Raw genomic sequence first — 19,411 nt, forward strand, 5'->3', positions numbered from 1 at the left:
CCAACCAAGCAGCACAGGTCGTATCACGCTTGTACATCATCTAGACTGGGACTAGGAAAAGCGCTGGGCGCTACTTTCGGTTACTTAGAGAGAATGGCTGTGTGTGAGACTACGCGTCGACCCACAGGCGGCACCAACCATCACGGGCCGCGGCAACTGCGACGCGAGTGCTGCTGCCGAGGACGCGAGTATCCTTGATGTGGTCGGCGAAGATTGCCTCACGGATGCGGAGGAGGCCGGCGCGCTCGGCCTCGAGCGCGGCCAGTTCCTCGTCAAGTGCGACCTGGTAAGCGAGGACACGGATGCGCTTGGCGTTTGCGTCGGCCTCTGCGTCGGCGAGGGCAGCCTGGAAGGCACGGAGCTCGGCCTCACAAGCGCCGAGGGAGGCCGTGTCGTCCTCGTAGGCCTCGAAGAGGGCCGAGATGGGCGCAGGCCGGCGGGTCGAGGCCAGGATGTCGAGCACGCTGTCGCCAGCGGAGCCGATACCACTTGAGCCGCCAAGGTTCTGAACGTCAGTCGGGGACGAGGGCTCGAGGTTGACCACAAGAGGCGGCGCAAGCAGCTCGATCTCCACCTCGCCGTCAGCGAGCTCCTCCTCCCACGACGACGCGTCGGCGGGAGCCAGCAGTGGCGTAGGAGCGGTGGACGAGATCTTGGGCAAGGGGGTGCCGGAAGGCGATCCGAGGCGTGTCGAAGGCGTCACGGCCTCAACGTGGAGCGAGTCGCGACCAGGCGCCACGGGCGCAGTCAGGGCGCTCGCGGTTGCGGGCGAGACTTTGTGGACGGCGGCGTCGGAGAGGACGGCAACGACGGTTGCCGCGCCAGGCGTGAGGGCAGGAGCGGACCCGGCCGCCAGCGACGTGTGCCGGACGGCCGGGGCCGGGGCGGAGAACTGGGGAAGCGGGTCGCGGGGCGAGCCGGGACGGACCTCGCGGACGGTGTGGGAGGGGAGGTGCATGCGGGTGGCGGCGTGGGAGGGCCAAGGGGCGCGTTCGGCTGGAGCGCGCGGGGGTGGAGTCGAGAGAGGAGAGGTTGGGAAGGAGGAAGAGGAAGGAAGAAGAACGTCGTTCGGGGAAACTGGACGCTCCACGGCCGACACTGGCGTGTCGGGCGCAAACTCGAACTTGGCGAGCGCGCGGACCGGCGCCAGGGGCGCGGGCTTGGGCTTGTCGGCCTTTGCGGGGACCTTGATGTCAGCCTTGCACGCAGGGGTGGGTGCGGGAACTGGAGGGACGGGAACGGGGGCTCGGACAGGAACTGGGATGGAAGCTTGGGGAACAGGGAGAGGGGATGTCTTCTCAACGGGCTTGGGCGCGTTCACGGGCGCCTTCTCGATCTTCTCAACGACCTTCTCAGGAACGCGCTCAGTACTCTCAGTGGGTGCGAGGGGAGGGAGAACAGGGGTAGGAGTGAGCTTGGGAGTAGCCGCAGGTTTGGATGCGGGCAGAGCTTTGGCAGCCTCATCCTCGCGCTTGGGTAGAGGGGTGGTGCGCTTATCAGGAAGAGCCTTGGACGCATCGTCCTCTCCCTTGATGACGTTGAGCCAACGCGCTGCGGGCGACTGCGCGCGGGGAGTGGAAGGTGTAGAGGCAGGGGCAGAGACCCGGCCACGGCGTCCAGTCTTGCGCTCAGTCTCCTCCTCCGCATGCAGGAGGTCAATCCAGCGCGCCGCCGGGGTGACCTGGGGCGCCGCCACGGTGGGCGTCGCTACCGAGAGCACCTTCGCCTCCGCCTTGGCCACCGCGATCGGTGCCTCTGCCTTGAGCGGTTCCGGAGCCTTCGCATCCGCCTTGACCGCCGGCTTCTCGATCGCCTTTGTCTCCACCGCCTTGAGGGCTGGTGCGGACGCAGGCGCCGCCTTGGGGGCGACCGGCTGGGTGCTAGCTGGTCCAGTCTTGTACGCCTCCGCCTTGGTCGCTGGCTCGTGCTTCACCGCCACTGGTGCGGACACAGGAGCCTTCGCCTCCACCTTAGCCACAGCCTTGGCAAGCGGCAGTGCAGGCTTCGTCTCCACCTTGGCCGGAGTCGCGGGCTTCGCCTCAACCTTGACCTCCTTGGATGGGGCAGCGGCCGGAGCAACCTTGGCCTGTGGTTTAGCCTCAGCCGTGGCTGGAACGGGTGCCTGAGCAACCCGCGGCGCATCCTTGGGCTCTGCCTTGACCTCGGCCTTCGGAGCAGGCGCAGATGCAACCTTGACCTCGACCGTAGACTCGGCCTTGGTAGCAGCAGCCGGGACGGCCTTAGGCTCAACCTTGACCTCCGCCTTAGCCACAGGAGCAGCCTTGGCCTCGACCTTGGCCTCGACCTTGGCTGGCACAGCCTTCACCTCGACCTTGACCTCAGGCTTGGGAGCCTCCTTGGTCACAGTCTTCGGCTCGGGCTTCATCTCAGGCTTGGCAACCGCCGGAGCGGATGCAGGCTTGGCAACAACAGGTGCCGGTGCAGGCGCAGGAGCGGCGGGCTTGACGATAGGGGCGGCTGGCTTGGTGACAGGAGCGGCAGGAGCTGGCACAGTCTTGACCTCGGCCTTCTCAACCTTGGGGTGAGGCTTCGCGGCGGCCTTCTCGGCGACAGCAGGCTTGGGGGTGTTGGGGATTGGGGCGGGAGCTGGGGCAGGCTTGGCGGCGGCGGGAGCAGGCGTAAGCTTCTCGGCGACCTTGGGAGCGGCGATGGGGGCGGGCTTCTCGACAGCCTTCTCAACCTTGGCAGGAGCAGGAACGGTAGGCTTGGCCTCGACCTTAAGAGCAGGGGTGGGCGAGGTAAGAACAGCAGGCTTGAGTGCGGGGGAGGTAGCCTCGGAAAGAGCGCCGGCAGGAGCGGGAGTAGGAGCCTTAGGAGCAGGAGCGGGAGCGGCAACGGGCTTAGGAGGGGCCGCAGCAATGGGAGCAGCAACTGCCTTGAGGACAGCAGCAGGCTTGGGAGCTTCGGGAGTCTTCTCAACGGGCTTCTCAACTTTGGGAGCGGGAGGGGCAGCCCTGGGGCTCGGGGGAGCGGGAGCAGGAGAGGCTTTGGGAGGAGGAGGAGTGGCAGCCCTGGGAGCACCGGCGGGAGCAGGAGCAGGCGCAGGGGCAGGCGCCGTGAGAGTAGCCTTGGGAGCAGGAGCGGCCACAGGAGAAGGAGAAGCCTTGGGAGCGACGGCAGGAGTGGGCTTGACCTCGACGGGCTTGTCGATCTTGGGCTCCGATTTGGGAGCGGCGGGGGCAGGAGCGGATTTGGGCACAGGAGCAGGAGCGGGGGTGGTCTTGAGCTCGACCTTGGGAGCGGGAGCTTGGACGACCTTGGCCTCGGCCATGGCGGCAGGAGCAGCCGTCACCTCGACCTTGGTCGGGGCGGGAGCAGCCTTCACCTCGACCTTGGCCGGGGCAGGAGCAGGAGCAGAGGTGGGCTTGGCCTCGACCTTGGCAGCAGGAGCGGGGGCAGCCTTGGCCTCGACCTTGGCAGCAGGAGCGGGGGCAGCCTTGGCCTCGACCTTGGCAGCAGGAGCGGGGGCAGCCTTGGCCTCGACATTGGCAGCAGAAACGGGGGCGGCCTTGGCCTCAACCTTGGGAGCAGGTGTAGGCTTGGCCTCGGCGTTGGGAGCAGGCTCGACCTTAGCAGGCGCAGAGACGGCCTTGGGCTCAGGCTTGGCCTCGGTCTTGGGCGCGCCGGGCTTCACCTCGACCTTAACCTCCTTGGCGACAGGCTTCTCGACAGGCTTGGCGGCCTCGACCTTGTTCTCTGCAGGCTTAGTCTCAGCCGGCTTGACAGGGCCCTTGGAAGCGGCGGGAACCTCAATCTTGGCGGGAGCAGGCGCGGCCTTGACCTCGATCTTGGGGGCGGCAGGAGCGACGGTGGGCTTGACCTCGACCTTGGGAGCAGGAGCCGGCGCGGTGGGGGTCTTAACCTCGACCTTGGGAGCAGGAAGCACGGCGGGGGTCTTAACCTCGACCTTGGCAGCAGGAACAGGCGCAGGCTTGACGTCTACCTTGGGCACGGGGTTGGCCATGACGGTGGGAGAAGGCGTGGGGAAGTCGGCGATCGGGGCCTTCCAGAAGTTGAAGTCGTTGAACTGGGCCTTGGGCTTGGCCTCGGCAACCTTGAGCTCGGGCTTTGCCTCGGCAGCCTTGGGCTCAGGCTTGGGCGCGGGGGCAGGCTCAACCTTGGGAACAGCGGGCTTGGCCTCAACCTTGACGGGAGCAGGGGCAGGCTTGATCTCAACCTTGGCCGGCGCAACAGCGGGAGCAGACTTCGCCTCAACCTCGGCGGCGGCCGGGGCCTTGACTTCAGCCTTGGGCGCCGGAGCCGGCTTAACCTCGACCTTGGGCTCGGCGACCTTGGGCTCAGGCTTGGTCTCAACCTTGACCTCCGCCTTGACAGGCGCAGGCGCAGGCTTGGCCTCGGCCTTCACGGGGACCTCAACCTTGGCCGGGACCTTGGCTTCAGGCTTGACCTCCTTGGCTGGAGCCGCGGGGGTCTTGACCTCGGCCTTGACCTCAGCCTTGGGAGCGGGAGCCTTGACCTCAACCTTGGTCTCGACCTTGACCTCAACCTTGGCCTCGACCTTGGCGGGGTCGGGAGAGGGGGCGGAAGCAGGCACCGCCTTGGCCTCCACCTTGGTCGGCGCGAGAGCTGGAGCCTTAATCTCGTCTTTGGCAGGTGCAGGAGTGGGAGCCTTAACCTCGGCCTCGGCAGGAGCAGGCGCCTTGACCTCAACCTTGGCCGGCGCCGGAGCAGGCGCCTTAACCTCCACCATGGGCGCGACAGGCGCGGGGATCGCAGCCTTGACCTCGACCTTGGGGGGCGCGGGGGTCGACTTGACCTCGACCTTGGGAGGCGCGGGGGTCGACTTGATCTCGACCTTGGGACCGACAGGCTTGACCTCCTTGACTTCGACCTTGGGCTCTTCCTTATCGATTTTGACGGGGGTGGCGGCGGGCTTGACCTCGACCTTGACCTCGACCTTGGGCTCAACCTTGTGCTCGACCTTGACGGCCCTGGCCTTGGAGACGGAGATGAACGCGCTTACGGCGCTGTAGAACGCTGGCGGCGCAGCGACGGGTGGCGCAACCTCGACGGGCTTCAAGTCCTTGGACTCGGCGGCGACTGGGGCTGACGCGGACTTGGCCTCAACCTTGGGAGCGGGCACGGGTGCCTCGACCTTGGCCTCGACCTTGGCCTCGACCTTCGGGGCGGGCTGCTCCTTGGCCGGAGCTGGCTTGGGTTCGACCTTGGGCGCAGGCTTGGACTCAACCTGGGGCTCGACCTTGGGGACAGCGGCAGGTTGGGCCTCCATCTTGACCTCAGCCTTGACCTCGGCCTTGACGGCAAGCTCCTCGATTTTGGTTGGAGCGGTCTCAACCTTGGGCTCCTTCAGCTCCTTGGTCTCCTTAGCCTTGGGCGACGATGGCGATTCGACGGCGGCCTCGAGTGCGGCCAGCGTAGCCGGGGCCGCAAGAGGTGCAGTCTTGGCCGGCAGAATAGTGGGCACGGGCTTGCCCCACGAAAAGTTGACCTCGCTCGGCTGCTTGGGCTTTACAGCGCCAAAGCGGAAAAACACTCCAGTCGGCATCATCGATGGCATCTTGGGCTTGTCGTCCTTCTTCTCCACAACACCGGCCATAACTGGGCCCTCGAGGAGCTTGGGCTCGAGCGGCGCACGGGCCGGGATCTCCTGCACTTGCTCGAGTGCGGCGCCGGCGGCAAACTTGACGCTCTTGGGTGTCCTGGGCTCCTCCTCCTTGGCGGGTTGGGCTTGCTTGGGCTCCTCCTTCATGATTACCTTGATCTCTTTGACGTCCTTGACGCCGTCCACAACCGCCTTGATCTCTTTGACCTCCTTGACGCCGTCCACAACCGCCTTGATCTCTTTGACCTCCTTGACGCCGTTCACAACCGCCTTGACCTCCTTGACCTCCTTGACGCCGTTCACAACCGCCTTGACCTCCTTGACAGCCTTCTCCTTCTCTTCATCCTTTTTCTCCGTCTCAACCGCGAGCCCCGCGCCCGAAAACACGACACTCACCTTGGTCTGTGTGGGCTTTACCTCGGTGGCAGCCTTGACCGGGACGGGGACATGGGCCGAGGTGGGAGCGGGTGAAGGTGAAGGTGCCCTGGCCTGAGTAGCGGCGGCCTTGACGTCCTGGAACTTGTTGATTGGCGGGGCAGGAGTGGCTGGTGCAGCGGGCTCAGCCTTGGCCTTGGCCTTGACAGCCTCAGGCTTGTCAGCGCAGCATGCGCTGCACCCGTCGTCGGGGAACTTTGGGTAGGGAGTGGGGAGGTTGATGGCGGGAGCCTTCTTGGCCGTCAAGGCCGGGGCTTGGGCAGGGACACGCGTATCCCCGCAGCACGCTTCACAGCCGCTCATGTGTCTGAATGAAAGTCGAAAGAAAGTCGGATAGTCGAGTGGAGCAAGAGCAAGTGTGGCGTGGGATACTGGCGCAAAGTTCTTAAAGAGGGAGCGCGTCGGCCCGGGCGCAGTGGGGAGCCAGAGCATATGTTAGTGTAATGCAGCGACGAACGAGAACGAGGCCCGAGAGACGAGACGAGCCTGTGCTTGATGCATCGACGAGCATCATGTATAGGGATTGGAGCCTGCCCAGCGGAGCGATGGGAGTAGTGTTCTTTGTCCGTCAGGTTGATGAGTGCGGCTGGGCGTTTAAGAGGTCAGGAAGGTCAGGAAGGTCAGGTATGAGGCGCCGACACGGGCCGTGCGGGTCCGAGCGCGGCCTGAGGCGAGCGGGGTCGGTGTAAGAGCCGGGGGTTGGGGGGTTTCGGATCGCAAGGTCCGCCACTGGCACGTAATCGTGGGTACGGGTATGGTTGTAGGTGTGGGGCTGCCTTCATTGTCATACCAGAGAGGGGGGGAAGGGGGGATAGGTTGATGGGGGATGATGAGAGATGCTTGGCTTGGCGCCTTTGGGTTGTGGGTAGCCAGCCTAGATCACGTGTTAGTCGGTGGAGGTTGGCCACCTGCCATCTACGCGATCATCCATCATCTCCCCTGCTCCCCTGCTCCCCTGCTCCCGATCTCATGCTCACAGCACATGGAAACGCCCATTCACAGACATGGATCGCGGCGGACATGCCGGCGTAAGACGGGTGGAGCGTTTCGCTCCTTGATCTAAATGAAGCTTCCCACGCGCGGACCGCGAGACCGGGCCGTCTCAAGGTCTTCGCGCTTGGCTTCTTCCAAAAAAAGTTTGAGATACAGCTCGCGCCTCGAGGTGACACGATACGGTTACATGGGAATCTGTAAACGAAACTTTTCTAATGGTGCCAGCGGGTGCTGACTCTCTCCGAGGTACTACTACTGCTACATGCCCATGCTGGCGTGATAGTCGGCGGCGAGTTTCTTGAGCCCCTCATTCTCGATGGTGTGCTCGGGGGTACGCGCGTCCCATCCCTTGCCCACCGCGAGGTCGAGGCACGCGTCCGCGAGGTCGGTGCTCTTGATCACGGCGGACGGCCAGACGACGCTCGCGGCCGAGTTGCCCAGACGCGACATCAGGGGAACGTTGGATGCGTGCTTCGGTGAGCATTCTTCTAATCGCACTGCTTACATCTGGGGCTGGGATGATGCCGCCGGGCCGGACCATGACTGTTTTGAAGGTGTCCGTCTCCATTGCGCGCAGTTCGCGCTCGACGGCACCCTTCTCGATCGCGAAGCGGGGCGTGAACATCCCGGGCTTGTCCTGAGTCGCTCCCATGCCGCTCATGAAGACGAAGCGGAAGGGCTTGTCCTTGGTGCCGAGCGTCTTGAACGCGTTCGCGCCTGCCATGGCGTAGTCGTACGTGATTCTGGTGTCAGCGGAGGGGGGGGGGGGGGGGGGTGGGGGGAGGGGGAGGGGAGATGGGGGTAGGAGCTGAGTGAGAGGCGCAGAGGAAGGGGGAGGGAAAGGAAGGAAAGGAAGGCGGACGCGGAAGGAAGGGAAGGAAGGCGGACGCGGAGACTCACGTATGGAGCTCTTCCTTGTTGACCTGGGTCTGGCTAATCCCGAGCGCCCACACCACTGCATCGCTCCCTCTCAACCGCTCAACGAGGGCGGACGGGATCTCATCAAAGCCCCGTGGATACTCGTCCGAGGGAATGATGATGGTGGTGAGCTTGTCGCTCTTGACAGCTGGCGCACGTCGCGCAAGTACAGTCACGTGGGAGATGAGAGGCGACGCCAGGGCGTTGGTGAGGACTGCCGAGCCCGCTGGGCGTTAGTGAATGAGGGTAGGGGGCAAACTGGTTGGACCGCCGCTCATTCTCGTTGAATGGCACGGTTCAGGTGACCAGAATCGCTAGCAGCCAAATGCAGGCACGCCGGGATGGCCGAGCCAGACACCAAAGTCACAACTCACCAGTACCTGTTGCGCCGGTGAGGATGATGCTGGTCATGGTGGTCAAGTGGGTATGGTGAGGAGTGGATGGAGTGGGTAATAATAAGCTATGTGCATCTTGCTTAAGTAGTAATCCCAGAAAAGTTGTTGTGACGATAGCAAAGTGAATTTCCAGCAATACGTCACGTCGATCTCGCAGTTCGATCGCCGTCGGCCTCTCTCCGATCCAATTCGGGCCTGGCCTGGCTCCACCCCAACCCAATAAGCGACATCGCCGCCGGTCACATTGTTGGATTCCTTGCACTCGGTCTCGGGCAAAGCGACGACACCGACAACGCAGAGATGCAAAGATGCAATGGCCGTGGCCTTGGGTCATGAATCATATGTACAATCTAAAATTAGAAAAGTCGTGTCTTCGTGATACTACAACCCCCCCCCCCCTCTTCTCCTTGCTCTCCAAAGCATCCAACTTGTCCCACTCTGCTAGTTCAAGATCGCTGAGATCCAACTTGGACTGCAGCAGACTATGCCACTCGACTCGCAACCGTCTCGCTCCGACTCGCCCGACTCGCATAGACACACAGCTTGATGGGCAGGAAACAAGCCAACCCCGCCCACCCCACCACTGCGCTCCACCACCCTCCACCGCGCACAACCTCCTCCTCTGGCTCGTAGGGATAATGGGGTTCGTCGGGGAGTCCCGCGGGCTCCTCGAGTGGTGTTGGGGGGATGATGCGGACGCGGGGTGTCGACGGCGTAGACGAGCGATGATCAGACGCGCGAATAGTCACGTCCGACTCGTTTGGGGAGTAGATGGGAGAGGAAGGGGACTGCGCAACCATCCGCCGCGTCGCCGGCTGGGGTTAGCAATGGAGGGTGGCGTATGGAATGGGAAGGGGAATGGGAAATGGGAAATGGGAAATGGGAAACACACCATCTGGTCCCGTATCAACCTTTGGTCAGCGTGATCTTGGAGTAGACTTACGGTGTGTACTCATTCGCCGAGAAGCGATGTATACTCCGCATGGCCATTATGGCATGGTTGGTTGTCGATGGATCGAATTAAGAGGGAAGAGTTGCAAGCTGAAACTTGGAGAGCTGTGCCCGGGGAGGGGGGGAATGGGGAATGGGCAAGGACAAGGTGGGTGGGGGCCAGAACCACGCGGGCCCAGCCAGGGGCGGGCGATTGGGTCCGCAACCCGCAACCCCACCCACAACGCCCATCCCGCCCTATAACCTACAATACAAACTAGCACGACATACGACGCTCCTCGACTCGGTCATCGCGTGCGCAGCGTACAACTCATACATGCGTGTTGTTCCGGGTCGAGAGTCGAGATAGCAAGCCGCGTGGAGTGTAGCTTGGTATTCAACTTGGACTAGGTAGCTTGGTATTCAACTTGGGACTAGCCAACTGCCAAGCTGCCAAGCTGCCAAGCTGCGGCTCAGGTGCTGTAGTAATCGACATGGCCAGAACTCCAGGCAGTGTCAATCATCAATATCAACATCAATGGCGGGCGTATTAATAGGTTGAGCGCACCACACCACGGCCTCGATGGGTCTCATGACCTCTGCTTAGCTTTCAACTCATCACGCAAAGAATCTCGCCATACTTTAACGTCAGCGGCAAGCTCCAAGCTCCAGTTCCTTGTCATGGCTCCAGAGGTGCCTCCCAGATCCCACTGCAGCGTTGGACATGTGCCTGGTCACTCACAATATACATCCAACACAGAATGGTACAGCGGCGCTCGATCCGAGCAGGCAGCTGCTCATTCCATAAATCACAGGCAGATCATTCAACTAACTTGATCACATCTTGGGGGCGCAAGTGTGGACGAGACCGGCGCCAAGGTGGAGGTAGGAATGAGACTTGTGCTTGCACTGGGGCTGGGACTGTGAATGCAGCTGCCATAGTGTCAGGTGTACAGAGCAGCGGAATGCAATGGAGGACTGCATGCCCAACATGTACAACAGACAATATCTTGATACCCGGCTGCGGGGTCTCCGTACGAACAGGCCCTGCTTACAGTATGTGGGCGTCTGGGGGAGGTTGTTCGGAGTAGGCCGAGGCCGGATTTCGGCAACTCCCACCCTACACCCCATATGACATACAAGCTATAAGCCCACTCTCTCACTCTCTCACTCTCACTCTCTCACCCTCTCACTCTCTCAACAACGCACAATGCCGCCGCAGACGATCCACTCGACCCTTCCGCCCTTTCCGGCCGACATTCCCACCGCGCCGCTAGTCAGCGTCTCCCTCGCGGGTCTGGAGGCGCGCGACCCAGCCACCCAGCAGGCACTCTGGGACGCATGCCAAGACCTCGGGTTCTTCTACCTCGACATGTTTGGGAGCGAGGTTGGCGAGCGGATCGTTTCTCAGGCAGAGGCGATCAATGCCGTCCAGAACAAGTTTTGGGCGCTGGGGAATGAGGAACTCGACAAATATGGAAGGGATAAGGTGCATGAGTTCTTTGCGTATCGGTATGGCGAGCCGGGCGAGGTTGATGGTAACGGGGTCAAGTTGCGTAACCAGAACTACAACGTGAGTTCTCCTCTCCCCCAACCCGCAAGTCCTTGTCATCTCCCCCGCCCCCCCCCCCCCACGCCCAACACTAACGTCAGATCCGCAAGGACGACGTCCTGGGCCAGACGGACCGTCTTCCCGCTCCCCCAGTCGTGCGCTCCAACGACCCGCTCTTCGCCTCGTACATTCGCGACTGCCGGGTCGTCATCGACCTCCTTCTCGAGCAGCTTAACACGCGCCTCGAACTCCCCACCGGAACGCTGGCCAAGATGCACCGCCTCTCCCAGCCGAGCGGCGACCATATCCGATTCACCAACAACCCGCCGCAGCCTTTCGTGGAGCGGGTAGCCAAGCGTGGCGAGCACACGGATTTTGGCAGCTTGACAATCCTGTTCAACTGGCTGGGCGGTCTCCAAATTCGGCACCCCAAGACCGACGAGTGGGTCTACGTTAGGCCCATCCCCGGATCCCCAGTTATCAATCTCGGTGACGCGATGGTTACGTTTACGGCTGGTATTTTGCGGTCCAACATCCATCGGGTTGTGCCGGCTCCTGGAGAGCAGTCACACAGCGATCGGAGCAGCCTCGTCTTCTTTACACGGCCAGAGGACGACGTTATCATGAAACGGCTCGAGGGGGGTATTATCGATGCTCAGCCGAAGACTGAGGCTGGAGAGGAGATGACGGCGCAGGAGTGGTGGATGAGCCGCGGGACGGGCAAGATGCCGGGCATCTTTACCAAGAAGGGCTTTGAGCCTTTTGTGGGTGGTGGTGATCTGTATGCTGGCGCTGTACGGAAGGATGCCGAGGCGCAGGCGCAGGCGATCAAGGCTTAGTGAGTGAGTCAAGTTGTTGGAAGGAGAGATAGGACAAGTTGTAGCCAAAGGATAAAGGGATGTATAACTGAGAAGTACTTGGGACAAACTACCAATCGGTCAAAGCCGAACCTGTGGCCCACTACCGTTTAGAGTCACCGTCACCATCTTATGACGACATTTTCTTCCTTGTCCACATGGACACAAACACGTCGGCCCCTCAACACTTCTCACTTCTGCATCGTCACCTCATTCACCCATAACCTCACTCACCATGCCAGACTATCCCGTCTTCGTCCCGCAGAATGCACCCCCACCCCCAGCCCCTCTCCACCTCGTCCCGCGTGATGCGTCCGAATCCGAGATCCTCGCCGCCTCCGCCACCCTCTCCGAGTCATTCAAAATGGACCAAATCGCCCAACTCATCTCTAGCGGCGTACCAGGCCTCCACGAAGCCCGGATCTACCGTACGATCAAAACCGGCGTCTTGGATGGCGAGGTGTACACCATCTCAAACGACGGCGACGTACTAGGTGTAATGGTGGTCAAGCCACCTGGGTTTGAGCACCGGTCGAGGTAAAATCTTATGCTAGATGTATCTGACGCCAGCCCAAACTCGGACGGTCCGCAGGGTCATGAAGCGGAAAGGTTGGCCAAACTCAAGCAAGACGCAGACGAGCATTACGCCCTGCTTAAGAAGGTTCTCTCCGCGCTGGAGATTGAGGCGTTCGGGCCGAACGAGGTCACGGATATTTTCTATATTTCGCATATTGGGGTGTCGCCGTCGGCGCAGGGGCGAGGCGTGGGGACGGCGTTGGTCAATTACATGGTGGCAAGAGGGAAGGCGATGGGTATCCCCGTGTCCCTGCTTACCATGACTGAGGGCCATGTGAGTGTCTTGGGGGGGGGGGGGGGGGAGGGACGGAGGAGGGACGGAGGAGGGACGGATGTGGAGAGAGGAGAGGAGGGGAGGGGAGGGGAGAGGGATGGAAAGACAAGACAAGACTGACGCCAGGTCAAGTACTACAAAAAGTTTGGGTTCAAGACCCGCGCATATACCGAGGTCGAGGTGGGTGGGGAGTTGACCAGGTGGTGGGCCATGTCGACGGATGCGTAGGAGGCCTTACCACGTTTCAGTTTAGATATGCATAGATTGTTGATCGCGCGGGTGTTGGCGTGGGCGCGTGCGAGGGCCCGAACGGTCACAACACTAATCGTGACCACGTCGCGACCGAGTCGTGACCGCTCCGTCCGCGTTTGGTGGCATATAAGAGGGGCGAGTATTTCCTCCATCTCGTCCTCGTACCGTCGTCGCAAATCTCGTCATTGCACTCATTTGTGCTCACCAACTATCGCCCAAACTTCTCGCACAGCTGGGGGCTGCTCGAGCTCGACGTGGTCACCGTCTTCCCACATTGTCACCCCACTACCATTAACGTCACACCAGCGCACATACAGCATGACCCGTCTTGCTCTATGCAACGCACCGAGTTGAAACGCCGCCGAAACATGCCAAACATTGAATATGCAGCAGCCACGCTACACTTTGCATACAGGAGTGATCGGAAAGAACTAGTGCAATAGCCGGAATGGTGGATCACATGACGTCGTGGATTCGACCGGTTCAACCAGGAACACGCGCGGTTAGGCTTTCGGAACTCTGAAATGGCTGGGGTGGTCGTGTCATTGTCGTGGTGGGCACAAGGATATAAGGCCATCAGGCCATCCACACGACACGTCAACCACGTCCACGTTGTTCTAACCACTATCACAATGACTCGCTCTGGATCTTGCCGCTGTGGTGAGTCGTCCTGTACGAGCACGCCCTCTCGCTGCTCGCTGCTCGCTGCTCCAACCTCGAACCCGCGCTAACCCCAGGTGCCGTCACCCTTGACTTCCTCGACGACGCCAACAACGCCGGTGTCGTGTGCTACTGCAAGTCGTGCCGTAGCCTCCACTCGTCCGAGTCGCTCAACCTCAAGACCGAGGTCGACCAGGTCAAGGTCACCAAGGGCACTCCCAAGGTGTACAAGGACACGCACACCGATTCGGGTGAGCCGTCAACTAGATAAGATCTGACCGCAGGCAAGGCGATCAACCGTAACTTCTGCGGCGATTGCGGGTCGGCCCTCTTCTCTGACCCGGACGCGATGCCTGGCACACGCTTCCTCAAGGTCGGAACCCTCGCCGACCCTTCGGCCATCAAGCTCGTCGGCGAGATCTACGTCGACGACGCGCTCGAGTACCAGCCACGGTGAGTCAGAAGAGAGATATTTGCCATGATCCAACCAGGCTGATGATCAGTGACAAGAAGCATGGCCAGAAGCACTTTGAGGGCATGATGGCCAAGGAGGTCTAGATCTAGATCTAGGTAGATGTCAGAAGATGCCAAGTGGGTTTGACAATTGACATTTGAGCTGGTGTCAGCGTGGGTGGTGCGAATGTCCATCATCTGACGGTCGAGCCGGATGCGTGGCTGACCACTATTGCCGCCAAGGTGATCATCTGAAGCTTGTCGAGGAGACGGTAACATAGGTTGACATGCTCGACTCGGGCGTGTACATGCAAAGCGGTCAAGGCGTTCCAGCCATGGTGTGTGCTTGGGTGAAGTGACGACAGCAATGTCGGGCAGAAGAGTGCCTGATAAGCGCCGTGGAGAGATTTGTTGAGCCGACGTCAGTACATCCATGAGTTGCAAGCTTGTAAGGCGAGAAGGCTGCAGCATGTCGTGCCCCCAGATCAAACGGTGGTCATCACTGGTTGACTGCCCCACGGTTGCGGTAGCTCAGGACGTATCGGGGAAGCGTCGGATATCTGACATGTCTCTCCCCACCACCTCTACTCCTCGGCCCTCGTCAATTGATCTCCTCCCTTACGGCAGTCCGTTTCCCATATGGAGACGGAGCAATCTTGACACGTCTCTCTCTCAACAAGGTCTGGCACGTCCCAGCCTTTTATCCGACAAGCTGACACGTCTCTGACACACCTCCCGTCTTGACAGGTCTCTCCTGACATGTCTCCCTCTACATCTCTGACGCGCCTCTGGCCTCTGACCCGTCTCCCCTCCCCTCCCCTTCCCTCCCCCTCCCTCCCCTTCCCTCTCTCCCCCCTCCACATTCCGCCGTGATTCCCCTCACGAGCACTTGGCGAGCTGAGATTAGATGAGGGACTAGAGTTGAGGAATAGAACAAAACACGGCCGAGACTGCCGGACCGGTGAGTCCCTCCCGTCGTGCCGTGCCGGCCGGCATCACATTTCACAGGCATCGGTGTTCTCCGTCAGACCTGCGTAAAATGAATCGATAATTGATTGCAGTGACTAATGCATCGGCGGGAAGACGTCTTAGTGGACTATTGTACCACTCGACCCGCTCCTCAGCTCCTTATCTACCCCGGAGGCTCTCGCCCTTACTCTCACCAGCTCGCCTCGTCGCCTCTGCCACTCCCCCATCACAGGCGGCATGGCCGATATCGAAAAGTTCGCCGGGTCAGCTGACGAGCTGCCCTCTGATGCGCCAACACTAGACCCCTCTCCGACCAGCTCGAAGCACATTGAAGACGATGCACCATCAGACGTCGTCATCGTGGATTGGGAGCGCGACGATCCCGGAGTGAGTCACTGCGCTGCGGCAGCACTGACCGCAGCATCCGTTCAACTGGCCCCGTGCGCGCAAGTACCGGATGGTAGTCATCGCGTGTTTGATCACAGCCCTCACGGCCTTGAATAGCACAGGTATGGCGATCATGACGACTTGGGGTACGGAATGGTTCAACACGAGTCGTGTGCACTTTATTGCGGGTTTAACACTGTACAATGTTGCGAGCAGCATTGCGCCGCTTCTACTCGCGCCGCTCTCTGAACATTTCGGCCGGAATGGCATCTACCAGGTGTCGTCCATCATGTGAGCTCGTCTCAGATGTAGCTGACGACAGCAACCTGCTCCTCTTCCTCCCACAGGTGTTTACCAAGAACCTCTCAGGCTTTCTCGCAACTCGGTGGATCGTATGTTTTCCTCTTTCTTGGCTGATATCAGCAAGGCATGGTGGCCTCAGTAGGCATCTCGATGGTTGGAGGAACCATCGCGGACGTGTTTGAGGCCCGAGACCGCGGACAGGTCATGAACCTCTTCGCATTGATCATCTTTATTGGACAGAGTCTTGGTGGGATCACAATGGGCTGGATCGGCGAGCGCCTTGGCTACCAGTGGTGTTGGGGCAATCAGGCAATCTGGGCGGCGGCGTCTTGCGTCGTCAACGCCCTCTTCCTGCGCGAGACACGCGCAAACACGCTTCTCACTCGGCGCGCGCGGAGGTTGACAAAAGAAACGGGGATCAAGCATGTCGCCCGCTCCGACATTGAGCGAAAACAACACTCCCTCCTACGCCAGTTACGGATAACGGCCGTGCGCCCCCTCAGTAATGCCCTACTTGAGAAAAGCTAATTGCAGAACTGCTCGTAACCGAGCCCATTGTCAGCTCGTTATCACTCTGGATCGGGCTTGCTTGGGGGAGTCTCTTCCTCGGCGGTCCGTCGACCATGCTAGTCTTTGCGCAGTATGGCTTCTCGCCTGGTGAGAAAGGAAGCATGGGCGCCTGCATTGCGATCGGCGGCATCATAGGCTACCTCACCGCCTTCCACCAGGAGCGACTATACCGCCGCTCGGCCGCCAAGAGCTCAACCGGGCGCGCGCCACCCGAGGCGAGGCTGTATTGGGCCGCTGTGGGGGGGTTGCTCTTCCCAGCAGGTATGATGGGGTTTGCGTGGACCGGCCGCCCGCATATCCCATGGCCCGTGCCGGCCGCCATGCTCTGCATCTCGTACTGGGGCATCTACTGCATGTACCTGGGCGTGTTCAACTACATTGCCGACGCGTACGAGACGTACTCGTCCAGTGCACAGGCGGCACAGGGCTTTGTGCGCAACATGAACAGCGGCATCTTTCCCCTCTTCACACTCCAGATGTACGAGCGCCTAGGGTATCCCCAGGCTTCGAGCCTCGTCGCTGCGCTGGGGTTTGCTTTCGCCGCCGCGCCATTCCTGCTGATTCGGTATGGGCCACGGTTGCGCGCACGGTCTCCTGTTACGAGCCAGCTCGTGGGTAACTTGTAGACTAGAGTGTCAGTGTTAGCATCTTGGGATAGGCATGTATGGTTAGGTTGATGTTGAGATGGAGAGTTAGTAGCCGCTCATCTTGTTGGATCCAAACAACAGGGGGAATCAGATCTCACTTTGATCCCAGTTGTTGACAACATTCTCAACTTGCCGCCCATTCAACTATTTCTTCATCTTCATCTTGATCCATAACCCATCCCATTCAACATTGTCACAATGGTACAGACAGGGAGGTGTAACTGCGGTTCGTCTGGCGCAGACCCGGCGCATCCGGGCTCGTACCTCAAAAGTTGCTGACGACAGATGCGATCGAATACAAGCTCAACGACGACGTCAGCCAAGCCCTCATATGCTACTGCAAGACGTGTCAGCGCTCCTCGTCATCTCAGTGAGTCCATTCATGCTCCCCATATTCTTCCCGCACCTCTGCCATCCACCTTCCCTCCATCCTTCACCTTCTCTCGTCTACCAACAACGTTATCCCAAAGTCTTATCACTAACCCAAGCTCCCTCAACTTCCGCACCGACATCGACCTCATCCACGTAACCCGCGGAGAGCCCAAGGCGTGGGACAGCACCGTCTCGGGTTCTGGTGAGCAGCGCCGGCGCCATCCGGTGGCGTCCCCGTGGGGTTGGCAACCCCAAGTAATCACCGCAGTGAGCTGATAGCAGGCAAGTCTGTCCGGCGCGTGTTCTGCCGCGAGTGCGGGACGAATCTCTGGAGCGAGCCGTCGTGCTTTGAAGGCAAGGCTTTTGTCAAGGTGCGTTTGTCCAACCGTGCGCCGATCTGGGCGCTTGGTGTCGAGTGCTGGGTGACTATGACGCACGGCCCGGCGCATCGGCACAGTGCTACATGCAGACGACCTGGATTGCAGCTGCGATTACAATGCCGTAACTGAATGAGCAGCTGTTGTCGTCATACACAGCTGACAGCAGGTCGGCACCCTCGACAATCCGGGGAACGGGAGAGTGCAACTGGTCGCCGAGGTGTTTTGCGATCGCGCATTCCGGCCATTCGAGCCTTCGTGCGTCCACTGGTGGAAGCAAACAAGCTGACAGCAGCCCAAGCCTCGGTCAGGTCCAGTTCTCCCAAGGGCCGGGGAGTGTGCCGTTCCGGCAGCCAGAGCGGCGCGCCACTGCCCTCCAGTAGCGCCGAGCGTGTGCGCCATCGCCGGCGTGGCTCGTATCGTGTGAGCACATGTTGGTACATGTCGAAACTTGAAACGCCAGGACGCCACGTGCGTTGCCCACCTTTTATAATGTTCATCGAGCCATGCATTCCGTCGGTTGCTGCCAGGCAACAAGCGAGTTGTCATCGGTTGATTGTCATCTGAGTGGTGCCAGCTGCGGCATCCAAAAGCCGGTGGCCGTGATTATGGTTTAGGCGGTCGCTCACATCCGATATCCCGACCCAGTCATCGACGACCCAACATGTCCAATTCCGTATCTTTCACTGTTGCCCACTCATTCTCTAACTGCTCTCCACCGTCCCTCTCTTACAACACGTAGACAATGGTTCGCACAGGACGCTGCTACTGCGGTACGTCCTTACCCCTCTCTTGCTGACGACAGGAGCGGTTTGCTACGAGCTGGACGACGACAGCGCGCGCGACTTCTCGGTATGCTACTGCGAGGCTTGCAAGTATGCTTCCTCGTCTCAGTGAGTCTGGCGCTTGCTGGTGGTCCGTGTACGACGCCCGGGTAAACCACACTTCCTACCTTGCTCACGGCAGCACAATGAACCTCCGTACCGACTCGGACAAGATCAAAATTACAAAGGGCACGCCCAAGAGCTTCATCGACACCAAGACGCTCTCTGGTGAGTGGGGATTCCAACGGAGAGCTAACCGCAGGCAAGCCGATGGACCGCAAGTTCTGCGGCGACTGCGGCAACGCCCTCTTCTCTGAGCCCAGCTCTCTTCCCGGCAAGGCGTTCCTCAAGGTACGTCATGGCAAATCAATGCACTGATGCCAGGTCGGTACGCTCGACGACAAGTCGGGACTCAACCTCCTCGTCGAGGTCTTTTGCTCAAACGCGCTGCAGCCGTTCGAGCCCATGCCACAGGGCAAGCACCCGCAGCTGACGCGTGAGTTTTCCGTACGAGCTTGGCTGATGGCAGTTGGCGCTGGGTCGCCCGCGTTCGAGGCCTAAGTAACGATGTATGCACGCCCATGGGGGTAAATGAATCTTACGCTGGCGAGTAGACGCTCACAAGCTCTCGGCGACCGATCTACAGTCAAGCCGGGCACTCATGACCACTAACGTCTGTGTTCGTGCGCTCAGCTCGGTGTCGGAGTGGCCCTAACAGTGTGCAAGCGCGGTGGATTACGCAGACAATCTACGAATCTATAATGCTTCCAACTCCCACCTGCAGGGTCTGCCAGACTCAGGACGTCTATGTCGGTCGGCATGCAAGCTGGCCGTCCTCGTTGGCAATACACGCGGCTACATCAGCGCATCCAGCCAACAAACTCACATAGATCCAACGTCCGTTCAAACCCCACACACCTGCAGCTGAGCATGGTGCCAACCAGTTGGCAATTTCTGCACAGGTCCGCAAACGGGAAAATGTTCGGTAGCCTATCATTGCACTGCAGTGCCGTGGGTCCCGCGAATAGGCATCGGGAAAGGGCCAATGCCGTACCAGCCATC

General features: G+C 60.5%; 9 protein-coding genes across 9 annotated transcripts; 6 read left to right on the forward strand and 3 right to left on the reverse strand.

Moving 5' to 3' along the window:
* Nucleotides 1-109: 109 nt before the first annotated feature.
* Nucleotides 110-6,343, reverse strand: CcaverHIS019_0606920 (uncharacterized protein; the record flags this gene model as incomplete). Its single annotated transcript, XM_060603178.1, has 1 exon — nucleotides 110-6,343. One exon carries the CDS (start codon nucleotides 6,341-6,343, stop codon nucleotides 110-112), a length of 6,234 nt encoding a protein of 2,077 aa, XP_060459498.1.
* A 948-nt stretch (nucleotides 6,344-7,291) lies between these two features.
* CcaverHIS019_0606930 (uncharacterized protein) lies at nucleotides 7,292-8,362 on the reverse strand (the record flags this gene model as incomplete). Its single annotated transcript, XM_060603179.1, has 4 exons — nucleotides 7,292-7,504; nucleotides 7,539-7,776; nucleotides 7,934-8,177; nucleotides 8,326-8,362. 4 exons carry the CDS (start codon nucleotides 8,360-8,362, stop codon nucleotides 7,292-7,294), a joined length of 732 nt encoding a protein of 243 aa, XP_060459499.1.
* A 466-nt stretch (nucleotides 8,363-8,828) lies between these two features.
* CcaverHIS019_0606940 (uncharacterized protein) lies at nucleotides 8,829-9,336 on the reverse strand (the record flags this gene model as incomplete). The annotated part of the gene is made up of 3 exons (XM_060603180.1): nucleotides 8,829-9,161; nucleotides 9,239-9,257; nucleotides 9,290-9,336. The coding sequence occupies 3 exons, from the start codon at nucleotides 9,334-9,336 to the stop codon at nucleotides 8,829-8,831; spliced, it is 399 nt and encodes a 132-aa protein (XP_060459500.1).
* A 1,150-nt stretch (nucleotides 9,337-10,486) lies between these two features.
* Nucleotides 10,487-11,667, forward strand: CcaverHIS019_0606950 (uncharacterized protein; the record flags this gene model as incomplete). The annotated part of the gene is made up of 2 exons (XM_060603181.1): nucleotides 10,487-10,849; nucleotides 10,930-11,667. 2 exons carry the CDS (start codon nucleotides 10,487-10,489, stop codon nucleotides 11,665-11,667), a joined length of 1,101 nt encoding a protein of 366 aa, XP_060459501.1.
* Nucleotides 11,668-11,920: 253 nt separating this feature from the next.
* On the forward strand, nucleotides 11,921-12,763 carry CcaverHIS019_0606960 (uncharacterized protein; the record flags this gene model as incomplete). The annotated part of the gene is made up of 3 exons (XM_060603182.1): nucleotides 11,921-12,222; nucleotides 12,256-12,535; nucleotides 12,662-12,763. The coding sequence occupies 3 exons, from the start codon at nucleotides 11,921-11,923 to the stop codon at nucleotides 12,761-12,763; spliced, it is 684 nt and encodes a 227-aa protein (XP_060459502.1).
* A 656-nt stretch (nucleotides 12,764-13,419) lies between these two features.
* Nucleotides 13,420-14,005, forward strand: CcaverHIS019_0606970 (uncharacterized protein; the record flags this gene model as incomplete). Its single annotated transcript, XM_060603183.1, has 4 exons — nucleotides 13,420-13,447; nucleotides 13,525-13,698; nucleotides 13,732-13,900; nucleotides 13,951-14,005. 4 exons carry the CDS (start codon nucleotides 13,420-13,422, stop codon nucleotides 14,003-14,005), a joined length of 426 nt encoding a protein of 141 aa, XP_060459503.1.
* A 1,101-nt stretch (nucleotides 14,006-15,106) lies between these two features.
* On the forward strand, nucleotides 15,107-16,755 carry CcaverHIS019_0606980 (uncharacterized protein; the record flags this gene model as incomplete). Its single annotated transcript, XM_060603184.1, has 5 exons — nucleotides 15,107-15,256; nucleotides 15,291-15,547; nucleotides 15,579-15,648; nucleotides 15,680-16,061; nucleotides 16,094-16,755. The coding sequence occupies 5 exons, from the start codon at nucleotides 15,107-15,109 to the stop codon at nucleotides 16,753-16,755; spliced, it is 1,521 nt and encodes a 506-aa protein (XP_060459504.1).
* A 219-nt stretch (nucleotides 16,756-16,974) lies between these two features.
* Nucleotides 16,975-17,908, forward strand: CcaverHIS019_0606990 (uncharacterized protein; the record flags this gene model as incomplete). The annotated part of the gene is made up of 6 exons (XM_060603185.1): nucleotides 16,975-17,002; nucleotides 17,062-17,146; nucleotides 17,265-17,350; nucleotides 17,431-17,519; nucleotides 17,695-17,783; nucleotides 17,821-17,908. 6 exons carry the CDS (start codon nucleotides 16,975-16,977, stop codon nucleotides 17,906-17,908), a joined length of 465 nt encoding a protein of 154 aa, XP_060459505.1.
* Nucleotides 17,909-18,270: 362 nt separating this feature from the next.
* On the forward strand, nucleotides 18,271-18,910 carry CcaverHIS019_0607000 (uncharacterized protein; the record flags this gene model as incomplete). The annotated part of the gene is made up of 6 exons (XM_060603186.1): nucleotides 18,271-18,298; nucleotides 18,331-18,418; nucleotides 18,492-18,577; nucleotides 18,612-18,700; nucleotides 18,734-18,845; nucleotides 18,879-18,910. The coding sequence occupies 6 exons, from the start codon at nucleotides 18,271-18,273 to the stop codon at nucleotides 18,908-18,910; spliced, it is 435 nt and encodes a 144-aa protein (XP_060459506.1).
* Between the last annotated feature and the right edge of the window lie 501 nt (nucleotides 18,911-19,411).

This window comes from Cutaneotrichosporon cavernicola (genome assembly GCF_030864355.1).
Source record: "Cutaneotrichosporon cavernicola HIS019 DNA, chromosome: 6".
Taxonomy (NCBI): Eukaryota; Fungi; Basidiomycota; class Tremellomycetes; order Trichosporonales; family Trichosporonaceae; genus Cutaneotrichosporon; species Cutaneotrichosporon cavernicola.